This window comes from Erithacus rubecula (assembly GCF_903797595.1).
Source record: "Erithacus rubecula genome assembly, chromosome: 1".
In the NCBI taxonomy this organism is placed as follows: domain Eukaryota; kingdom Metazoa; phylum Chordata; class Aves; order Passeriformes; family Muscicapidae; genus Erithacus; species Erithacus rubecula.
This window is the reverse complement of record NC_136658.1, coordinates 108,053,305-108,065,318: the sequence shown is the minus strand read 5'-3', so window position 1 is coordinate 108,065,318 and position 12,014 is coordinate 108,053,305. Positions and strand designations below refer to the sequence as shown.

Here is a 12,014-nt window from a genome sequence, read left to right as displayed (position 1 = left end):
CAGTTTTCAGTGTTTGCACTACTGTTAGTCTGCAATTATTTTGGGCTCTGAAGTACCAGATTAAAGGATGTAAGAGATTTTATTGTATTTCCTTTGGTTTCCTGGTACTGACTTCATTACCATGGTGAGGGGAATGCTGATGCACAGCACCCTTGGTTAATTTGGTGCAGCACAGCTTAATTGAGGGTGAACACCAGCACTAGGGATGAGCAAGGTCTAATTTGTTATGCACCTGCTTTTCCTGTCTTTAAACTGAATGATGCTTTCAAGGGCACCTGTGGTCTCATGTTTTCAGTCATTTGTCCCCCTCCAGCTTTATATTTATAACTTCTTAACATAAAACACTCATTGAGAGTATTTTGTTTCACCAATATCAGAGTCTTAACTCGTGGCTACCATGGATAGACAGTTCATAATCTTCTTTTGGACCTAGGAACTGACTCTGACTTAGAAGAATAAAGATGTATTTTTCTTCCATTAAATGGTCAGTTCAAATAGTGCTCATTTCTGAATTAGTTATTAAAAAAAAAAAAAAATGAAGCAATTATTGCAGCTTTCTTTGTTTAGCTCTTACATCTGGAGTTCCTGATGTATTTCTAATTTTGAAAAATTGCCATTTTCCAAAAGGGCCTCTAGTGAGGGGAGCTTTCTTTGGGTTGTGCTAAATTGATTTCTAGTCTAAGGTGGTACTTTTGGATGCTGTCTCTTATTTCTAGTTTGGATAATTACACCACATTTTAAGTGATTTACATCTCTGTGTTGAAGGGGATAACATTATGATGTCAGGTAATATAAGTGCTGCAGTGAAACACAAAAAACTTTACCTGCTCTGCCAAAGATTGGTACATGTTTTGGCAAAGGCCATTGTTCCATGTCCTCAGGAGGGCCTGCTCTGTGTCTGGCTACAGGCTGCAATTTCCACTGTGCATGTTCTACTTTATTCCTTTGTTTTATGCTGAAATTCAAAAATGAGACTGAATACATTCCACAGCACTGCTTTGGCCTGTCTTGGAATGATGCCCTGGGTGTTCCGTGGCTTGAACACTGCTCTTACTGACCTCTGTGGTTGCCAGCAGTGCCCTTTGGCCAAAAATCTTGTCTTTAATTGCAGGCATGTGTGCAGGGGTATTTATCTTCTGTGTACCTCAGGTACCACACAAGTGCCTGACAAAACAAGTGCTGTGCTGAAAATGTAAGCAAACAAATGCCTGTTTTTGTAGGTGCATGGAGTCTTTGGAGGAAGGAATTATAGGAACTTGTACAAACATGAAGAGAGGCATAATAATAAAGGGACAGGGGTTTCTGCTTGCAGATTTGGGCAAATATATGGAAGTGGCAAAAAGGGAACCAGGATAATTCTGTCTGTGATCTGTGGTGCTTTGGGAGGCAGTTGGCAATGCCCACACTGGGGCATTTGGTTTGTTCTTTCCTTGCCCTCTGAGTCTGGGTGCTCTTCCAGCAGAGCACAGATGTGCTGCAGGTCCTGTGCCCTGTCTGCCAGATCTGTGCAGACATTGCAGACAGCCTCAGGCTGCTCAGCTGGCTCTAAATGACTGCTCAGGTGCAGCCCTGAGCCCTGGTGACCAAGCCAGTGTCACTCCACTGACCACCCCAGCCACGTCTCTGCTGGCTCAGCTGGCAGCTTGGAGACCCAGCACACACAGAGAATCCTTCCCCAAATACTCTGTCTTTGAAGAACAATTACATATATGATAAAAGCCAATCAAATAATTTTTATAATCATAGATGAATTGAGGCAGGATTAAGATAGGGGAATGCTTCACCTATTAAGTATTTCTGAAAGTAAGGCAGCATTAAGTCACCAGTATTAACTCTTTAATTCTTACTTTAGCTGAAAATCACACTCTTGTGTGCAAGGCCTCTACACTGGTATGTAAAATGAGAACATGGTCTGTCCTCACACCCTTTCCATGAGCATCACCCTCCCCAGAAGGCTGATACACTTCTGTAGCACAGTTCTGTACTGGCATGTTGGCTAATTGATATGCAGGGCTTGTTTCTCTCTCCAATAAAAGATTTAGGAATTTCAGGTTTTTTTCTTTCACTCCTTGATTTTTTTTCTTTTTTTTTTTAAGCATCTGATTCAAAGAGACAGAAGGAAGCTGGAATGGGAATTGGATCCATCATCCTCATAGCCCTTGCTGTGTTTGGTTTTGTGCTGGGAGTTGTGACCCTTCTCATTTTCCAGTACCAGAGAAAGACAGGAAGATACAACCTCAGGATCAAGTCTGACAACTTCAGCTACCAAGTGTTCTATGATTAGTGATTCATAGGTTACCATCAGTAAGTACTGAATTATGATCAGTTGAAATTTTTGCTGTTTATCTCCTCATAAAAGGGTGAAATACTTGTACATGACATCTTTTACATGAGATTATTTGAACCTGCTGTGGGTAAAGGCCATATAAGTAATAAAGAAATTCCTACTGTCCTTCCCTCTTTTCAAATTATGCAAACTATAAGAGGAGGAAGACAGCTTTGGTCCTTCCTCTTCTTTCATGGCTTTGATCTCAGAGTAAATGGCACATAACTTTAGAAAACACCAATAAGCATTTCCACAAAAAAGTCATATAATTTTTAGGTTTGAACCAGTGACTAGTGTAATACTGGAGAGAAACTTTACCACTCTCTTTATAAATTTTCCTCAGAAGTTATCCCTTTCTGCAAAAGCTCAGGTTTAATTTTTTTTTTTTTGAGAAGTAGTAGGATGTTAAACATAAAGAGCTTGAAATATTGAAATGCATAAGGAGTGCCCACATGTGCCTGCAGAGAGGCTGAAAACACAGCTCTGAGGAGAATTAACCATAGGATACCACAAGATTCAGCACTTTTTCTGTGAAATTAGCAGCTCAGCATCATTTGTGTGCTTGTCTTTTTAAGAGGAGGAGAGAGAAGTGAGAAAGCTGGCAGGCAGAGAAACAACACCTAACACCACTTCACAGCTCAAGGATGTTTGCTGTGGATCAAATTCTGTTCCTGGAAACGGTTTATTTGCCATTATTGCCAGAGTCAGTCAGTAACCCTTCCCTGGGGCAGGGATCCTCCCACAGGACAATGCCATGGCCTCACTAAGTGCACTGATGGCATTTGCAGATAATTAATTTCAATCCACCGAGCACAGTAATGTTCAATATACACCTCAGGCAAAGGCAGGCAACACTATCCCAGCTTCCTTCGTTTAAGTCTTGAGTGGCCACATTTAGCTGTATTTCCCTGTCTTTCATCCCACCTTTTCCATCTCTGGGCAGCCCCTGGGAGATGGCTGCAGGTGAGGGTGATGCTCTGGTGGCTTCCCAAGGGCTGGATGTGTCAGGAGTCCCAAGGGAAGGTACCCAGGACTCCTTGGTACAACTCCAGCAGCTGTAGATCCATCAGGGACACAAATCCCACCAGCCAGCATAAAGGGCATATCGAGGTTCATTCAATCAAAATCTACACATGAAATCTCTGAGTGTCTCCACAGAGCAAGGAGAGGCTTCTCTTGCATTCCTCATTCTGCTTGCATGAGCAATGCCTCGTTGTAATGGGAATTCTGGAGTTGTGCAAAGAGGTTGTAGCATAAAGGATACTATCAGGCTCAGAGCACTTGTACATCAGGGTGGATTCTCAGTTAATAGCTCCTTTTTGGAGCTGGAACTACTCAGCTCTTCTTTCCTATGCATTTACTGTATTTAGAAGGGAGTTGATTACCTGGCTCAATCCTGATTAATTTGGTTTATATTTCTTTTCCTAGTGGGATCATATCTCATCACATGGAGAACTGAAGTTGTCTTCACTCAACATTTGGCTTTTCTTGCTTTACACAACACTGACTCTTTCAAATTAATGTAATATATAAAAGGCTTCTATACCCCTTTCTCCCTTCCACCTTTTCTTAGCAATCTGGTTCTTCCTAAAAACTCTTTGTGACAACAGCTCCAGGTTGAAGTGAATTTTGACAGTTTTTCCATTGATAAAATAGAAGGGAAGAAAACAAAGACATCTGGCTCCCTCTTCAAGTTGCAAGATCTATTTTCTCACTGTGACATATCACTATGTGCTCATCTTAGCATCACTTGTGCCATTAATATTGACAAGCTGCATGTTTCCATTGATATTCAAGGAAGTAAATCAGCAAACCCTCAGAGAGATCTCTTTTTCAGTTTGTAATTTGCTGTTTACTCAGGGTGAGGTTGAAACTTTGAGCTGCAACGGCGTTGAAGACCTAATTGTGCAATGCCTTAAGTATACAGAAACTGGGGAACAAACATTGGATTTGCCACCAACTAAGGAAGGGCCACTGTGGATCTGGGGTTTAACCTACTCAGGCTGTTCTTCAGCATGAGTTTTTAAATTTGATTCATTCTGTAGTAGACAAGGATTCAGTGGAAAAGAAAGAAAGAAAAAAAAAAAGAAACTATTTTTGCTGCTGGCAGCCCATGTTTTTCCAGATAAATCAATTGGTGCCTATGTATTCTGCTTAATTAGATCCTAATGATTGTGCAGCCAAGCACACAGTGCTGCCCACCTAAGTGAGAGCTCTCCAATTGCAAATGAAGAGTTGTAAATTTGACCTGAATTTTGCCTGGCTGCAAGACCATCAGTGCAGCAGCAAAGGCTCAGTTTACACAGTCCATTGGATACAACAACAGTCTGTTCAGCTGGATAAACTGGAGCAAAAATCTCTTCCACACAGTCAGCATCTCCTGCAGGGCTCTTTCCTGGGCTGCTCTTCTCTGCTGTCCCAAATCTCTCACCTCAGTCAGTGTTTTGGGAGGCAAAGAGGTGTCAGTAACTTGTCCCACCAGCCCCTGGTTCTGTTTGCTGCAGTCACTCCTCCTACACAGGATAATCTGCTGTGCCTGGGTCACATCTAATCTGGTAATTTATAAAAAGAAATTCCTCCTTAAGCTCAATGGACACCATTATAAATCACTTTTAGTGGAAATTGGTCCTTAGCTTGAAGTCATGAATGTTTCTAGCAGTTCTGGATGGCACTGGGGTGGTGATCTTTGGGTACAAAATAGCATAGGAAAGGGGCTTTTCTATCCTCCTAGTCCAATTTCTATGAGGTAGTAAGATTACTGGGTAAAAGATTTCCACATTTTGCAAAAGGCTGTACTGATTGATTTTTAGAGCTTTTATATATACCTGTTAAATATATCAATAAATTTCAGAGTAATCCTTTGCATTCTGCTTTAGATTCAAGTGAGTCTGTAAGGAGTAAGACACTTTCACTTGTCTTTTCCTTATGGAAATAATAAGAGTTACCAGATCCTGATCTTAAAAAAAAAAAAAAATCCATCTAGTTGTAAGTGGTGAAACTATAAATTATCTTCACAGTCTTAGTATGATGAACATGGAATCATAGAATGGTTTGGGTTGGAGAGGATCTTAAAGACCAATTATCTCCAGGTCCATGCCCTGGACAGGGACACCTTCCACTATCCCAGGTTGCTCAGAGCCCCATCCAGCCTGCTCTTAGACACTTCCAGGCATGAGGAGTCCACAATTTCTTGGGACAACAATATAACCATTAGTTTTTTTCTATGCAGGAGTCTCTTAACTTTTGCTCAGTTTGCTGTCAAATGTGAAATGTGTTTCTCTTCTGCACTCGGTGACAGGATCAGCTATTTTACTACAAACACTTTTCTAGTTTTTAGTACTTACAATCCTGAACTTCTTGGAGGGGACAGGATTAGAGATCTGCCTGTTGATTTTGGTGGAGCTATGCCATTTTCAAAAGCTGAGCACTACTTCTCAGGATGAAATATGAATCAGTAGCTTGCATTTGATACCTTGCATGCTTGGCAGAAATTGTTATTTGTGACTGAGTCTGTTTATAGGAATTTTGGTATCTTAATAAAAGCATCCTTGTAACTTATTGTTGATTTCTGTACTGTTATGTTTTCCTGTGTGATTTAGTCACAGGTGTTAAAGATGTGCACTTGGTGGATGTGGCAGATTCTGATCTGTTCTAGTATCAGTGTAATGTTCAGAAATCACAGAAAACATGACACAGGACCTTATCCAAGCCCCAGTGGACTGCAGTTACCACCAACTATACAGCTGTACCTCCTCAGGGTCTCTTTCTTCATCTTTACTTTGGTTTCATCCTTTTCAGCAGTGACAACCAAAAGAGCATTCAGCATTCCCAGTCCAATTTATTGCAGCAATGTGTTGATTCAATCTGAAACTACTGTCACACCAGCCTCCCCAGGTGTTTAATTTGCACAATTCTGACAGCTGCTGCATAAGAAGAATTGAGTGCTGTTTGCTTGAATCAATAGGTTCTTAAAGAGTGGCCAGCTTTTCACAGCTCCTTCTCCCCTGAAGGAAGTTGTCCAGGGTGTCCCATCCACTGATTCCTTAAACAATTGAAAGTTTGGTCTTCTAAAATTCAGTATTCTTTTTGCCTGACCTATATTCCTCAGGCTTGTGAAACCCACCAGGGCATGATCACTGCAGCCCAGGCTGCTGCCAATGTTGACATTTCTGCCATTTAAAAACATAAATGTAAATAAATAAACATATAAATAAATAACAAAAAAGCCCCCAACATTTATTTTATCTATGCTGGTAAGTAAGAGGTGTAGCAATGCTTCCTCTGTTTTTGTACTATCACCTGGATTAAGAAATTAGCCTCATTGTGTCCAAGAGCCTCATGAATTGCTTTTTTTCCTTTTTTCAAAGACAAAAATTTAGCTTTGCCTATTTTTTATTCTTTCAACTAAGCACTGCCTCTAAATAATGATTTAAAGCAATGGGTGAAAAAATATATAGAAATCAAGATTTAGTTTTGACTTCTCACTTTCCTAAGAACTTCTTTAGGCCAGTGCTGTGCATGTCTAATGCCCCCATTGTTCACTGCTGACCCCTGATGCAAAACACTCATCACTATTCCTTTCCCCCATATTATAATGCTGGCAAATTCTGGTCCCAGTGGGGTTGGGAAAAATCTGAGATACTGGAAAATTTCCTCATCCATTAATCTATAAACAAGACAGGTTTTAATGCCTGTTTGGAAAGGTTTCTTGCAGGCTGCGGAAGGAAACAAAGGAACTGAAAAAATGTGGCTGCAATTGATGTAAAACCATGATGTTGACTATGATTTAGTCCTAAGCTTAGAGCAGAGAGCCTCCTAATGGCTTCCCTGATTCACAGGCAGAAAATTCCCTTCCCTGCCTCTCGTGCCCTCCTTTCCCCAATGATTTTTCCTCTGAAATCCACAGAAGGAAAAGCTTCAGAGACCTGACACAAATATTTACACACTCAAAACAATCCTAGTGCAAGTGTAAAAGAAGAATCAAGAAAGAGCCAGAATATTTGGAGATGGCAAGGAAAAGATCAGAGTAATAAAGTTCAAATTCTGTATGGAAGTTTCACTAATCAGACACTGGTGTAGTGTTTGCAGTGGATCTCAAAACATCCACTCACAATATTTTGTTCAAATCATCTGGTGTTCAATCCTCTCCATGATGAAGGCTAAAACAATTAGGATGGTCAGGGTAAATGAATATTTCTATCTAGAAACTAGATTTGGTGAAATCATAACTGTAAGGAATATTATTAGTTTTATCCAACTATCTTTTTGTGTGTTTAGGTGTGTGTTAGAGAAAGCTAAGCACTTTTAGGAATACTGCAATTTTACAGTGCAGAGAGATCAATTTGAGCTCATCTTTTTCCCTTTTCCTGTCCCTGTCCTTACAGAGGAAATATTAGTAAAAATGTTTTTTTTTCTAGGTAATTTTCTTTATTAATATTTAATACCTTCTGGAAAATTACAAGTATTTGTAGGAACAAGTGAAATAATAAACTTTTATTTAAACAGTGGTTTTCTCCTTTTCCTGCTTTAGTACAGGAGTAACTAATTTCAAAAGGAGAGTGGCATTTCTCTTCCATAAAGAACAGAATCATTTGGCAGCTGCTTTTCTTTGAGTTGTTGGGTGTCTGATTCTGTAACTCTGAGGAGGACCAGAACCTAAGGAAAATGAGAAGAGAAAACAAGCTTTAGTTACTTTATTGCTGATGCAAGGAATATTTGGCAAATTGCTGCATGGACTTTTACTCTTTCCTCACCTGGATCAAACCTTTGGGAGAATCCAAGGAAAAAACTGATATAAGCATTGAGGAGTGCTTGAGATCTCCAGGTATGGTGGCATTATGGAGCTGCTTTCCCTGGTGTTTGGAGGCAGATCAGACATGGTTCAGAGGGATATGAGGAGCTGCATCCTCAGCAGGCTGACACAAATCCATCCCAAAAAAACCTTGCTGCCTTCAGGACTGTGGAGGTGACTCTGAATTCCAAGAAGAGGCTGCCTTGCTGTCTGAGACATTTGGGTAGAATTTTCATTTAGGTATAATTATTCCAGCAAGCAATGTCACTGCATCCTTGGGAATGTGCTGGCAGCTAATAACACCACTGACAGTGTGGATTCTTCATGGCTTATGCTTAGTAATACTGAAACTGCAAATCCACTCAGAAATTGTCTGGCTTTGCCTCTCAGAGTGTCTGCAGCTTTGATAAGGAATGTTGGCCACAAACAGTGCTCTCATTTAGTAGCTGCCTTTGGCATCTGGCAATTTGAAAAGATGAAGGAAGGGATTCACAGCAATATTTTGAACAAATGCAGCTATTATTGGTACATGGAGACAGAAGGGTCATGTGTTTGTTCTTGTGCCAACCTTGAGAGGCTAATTACTGAGTGTTACATATGAATAGTCCTCTCAGGATTATTCCAGCACATTGAATTATCCTCTGTATCATACCTGCCCAGTGAGCAAAGTTGTCCACTGGGTTATTCAGCCAAATATGTGAAAATATGAATTCAGAATGCCATTTTTACTTAATCCAACTTTCATTTTTACAGAGCAGCTCTGAGGCCCCACCTTTGTGTGTGTCTGTAAGGAATACATCAAGAGTTACAGCTGAACATGATGCTGTTTGCTTCTGGGCATGCTTTTATTGTCCCTGAAAGATTTTCAGCTGATAAGTTGTTTGAGACTACATTTTGTAGCCCACATAAAAATCAGCTGGCTTAGTCACAGGAGATGGTAGATTACTGCTGCAAATTTCCTGAGTTTCTTAGCATTTGTTTGACTACATCTTCTCCTCCTTTTCACTTGATTGGCTACAGCTGTGACATGGAATTATTGAACAGGAGAAAGGCACCTCTGTTTCCTGAAAGATCTGTGAAAAGCATGATCTTGTGAAGTTTAGTCTCTTCCCTGAAAGGACATCTAACTCTCACCTGAGTTCTAGGAAAGCCAAAGTCAGTATGCCAGAAGTCCATGCTGTGTCTTTGTCCTGTATCTTGGGTGTCCTGTGTCCTGCACTTCTCTTGTGAGACAGTGCTCCCAAAGATTTCACACTTGTTATGCTCCTGTGTACCTCTTCTGGTACTCCCTGTACAGACTGGAGGCTGTGTGGTCTCCCTGAGAAAATACATGCTTGGCATCTTCCAAGTTTGTTATTTCTAGCACTTCTCCCAAAATTCCATTTCTTAAACTGATACTGGGATTTTCATGGGATAAATCCCTACACACCAGGGAAAGGAACACCTGGGTGCCTCTGCTATTGACTCACTGCCTTCCTTTGCTGTAAGCACAGACAGAAGTGTCTTCCCATCAATGTAACTGATATTTGTGCCATGTCTTGGTCTGCTGCATTTTTGCTCCTCCTGCTTTGAATTCCCTAGTGCCACTCAAATCCACTCTGCTGCTGTGACTTTCTCTGGAATTTGTCCCTGAGAGCAAGATGTGACATTTATCTCACAGCAGCCTTCATTCAGGCCTGTGCAGGCATCTGCTCAACTTTTTCAAGGAAATTCAAAATTAAGAGTAAGAGATACAGTTTGAAGTTAATGTGATGGTGCCTGGGCTTTTTGAAAGTGGGGTGCTGAGTGAAAATGCAACCTCCCTTTGTGCAAGTTGCTGATATTTGAGGTAAATCTTCATGGCAGCTTCTTGCTGGAATTCCTGCTGCATTTGGCAGATGATGGATGAAGCAGGAGATGGAATAAAGGATAAAACAAGGCCTTAAATTGTTTCTGTGACTGTACAGCTTTTGTTTGTTCAGGAACAGGCATTAATGACTGTCAGCTGAACAAACTGTATCTGTGCTCTAAAGACACCTGCTTGAAGTTTGTTTTCTTTCTCCACAAAGATGCAAACAGATTTGTCTCTATTTCAGCACTCCCTCTGGGAGTCAGAGGGACCCTGCTAACCTACATCTGACAGAATCCCTTAGGCATGCTCTGCACATTTACTGACACAGGTTTACTCAGGTTTTCTGTCTAGTTGCACACAAAAATCTGCAATTACAGTTGTTGCAGTTAATAAGTGCTTTGTGGTACCCTTGCAAACCAACCTTACATTATTAACATGCCCAAGTAAAATCTCATGGAAAGTTTTCCTGCATTTTCCCCTGCCAACACAGCCTTGACTAATTCACTCAGCACAGCCATGTGAGTTGATGTTCTGTAGCTGTTCCCCAGTTTCCTGAGCTCTCTCCTGGGAGCTCACAGAGGTGCCTTTGGCCTCTGCTTTGCTAGGAGAAGATCTGCAGTCACCAGAAGCAGCCCCTCCACAGCTGTACACTTGTAAGGAGCTGTTTGGAATAGATTCACAGAGGGATTTGAACTGGCAGAGACCAGGAATCTGGCAGCTGATAAAACACCATTCCCTGAGGTCACACCTGACCAAGCACACCTGGAGATGCCCTGGTTGAGCATCAGCCACCCAGTCCCTGACCCCTGAGCTGGCAGCAGTGGCTCCTCCTGCTGAAGGGAAGGCAGCCCTTCTATCTTTTCACAGAGAAACTGTTTTCCCTGCTGCCAGCAGGGTTTGGGGTTTATATTTATTCATTTATTATATTTATATTTTATTTTCTAATTTTTTGCTAATCCTGCCATTGCTTTGCCATGTGCTGGTGCCAGTGGTAGGGAGCACCCAAGGCAGGCAGAGGATGCTGTGATGGTGCTCAGCCCTGGCACAGGGTGCCCAGGGAAGCTGTGGATTCCCCATCCCTGGAAGTGTCTAAGGCCAGGCTGAATGGGGCTCTCAGAAACCTCTCCCAGTGGAAGGTGTCCCTGCCCATGGCAGAGGGTTGGAAACAGATGAACTTTACCCTTCCAACCCAAACCAAGAATGAATCTATGATTCTTAGTCCTAAAACTAATCTCCTATGTTTAATTCCTGCCCTGTTGTGTTACACTGCAAAGACAATTTCCTCCTTTCCTTTCACAGATTTCATAATCACAAAACCAGGGGGAGGCAGCTGTACTACACAAGCTAAGGTGAGCCAGGACTGAGTTACCTGGAGACAGAGTGCTTTTGTCACATTACTTGTCACATGATTTGGCACTGATGCATTTTCCTTCCCAGCAGAAGGTGGAAGCTGTTCAGGATCTGAAACAGAAGTGTTGTTTCAATCTCAGTGCAGGGTTTCATTCTGCACTGAGAACTCTTCAGCAACCTGGCAAATTATTATATTTATCTACCAAGCAGAAGAAGACACATAAATAACTGTTTTAAAGTAGTTTGTAACCATGTCCCAAAAATAGCACAGGTTCTCACATTCTTTCCTGACAAACAATAAATGGTTTGGGGCTTTAGTAGTTAGTAGTTTGTTATTTGTTGTTGTTGTTTTCCTGTTGTGCCTATACTTATATGTCAAGTTTAAACTTCCTAAAGTATTTTATCATTTCTGCCATATTTTACAGCTTAATGACTTGCCATGTCCTGTCAGGGTACATTATTACTGCACACAATATATCCTATTTTTTTTTTACCACAGACATATGTAAATTCTCAATGTGTAGCTTTAGTTGACAAAGGGATTTGCAGAGTCATGCAGAAGAAATTTATGTGTGATAAGGAGACCACACAAAACATACAAAAAGCATTTTTCCCTAGGTGCCTGACCTGTAACTACCTGTTAAAGCTATGCAGGTGGTTCTTACCACAGGACAGAATTTTTTTACTCATTTCTCCACACCTTTCTCAAGCTCTTC

General features: G+C 41.2%; 1 protein-coding gene across 1 annotated transcript in view; it reads left to right on the top strand.

Annotated features, from left to right (window-relative positions):
• UMODL1 (uromodulin like 1) overlaps nucleotides 1-11,578 on the top strand; it is a 51,067-nt gene extending 39,489 nt beyond the window's left edge. Inside the window, exons 19-21 of the mRNA XM_079298183.1 lie at nucleotides 2,097-2,304; nucleotides 11,248-11,297; nucleotides 11,389-11,578. Of these exons, the coding sequence (XP_079154309.1) occupies nucleotides 2,097-2,284 (188 nt within the window). The 3' untranslated portion in view covers nucleotides 2,285-2,304; nucleotides 11,248-11,297; nucleotides 11,389-11,578. The remainder of the gene's footprint in view (nucleotides 1-2,096; nucleotides 2,305-11,247; nucleotides 11,298-11,388) is intronic.
• The last annotated feature ends 436 nt before the right edge of the window (nucleotides 11,579-12,014 follow it).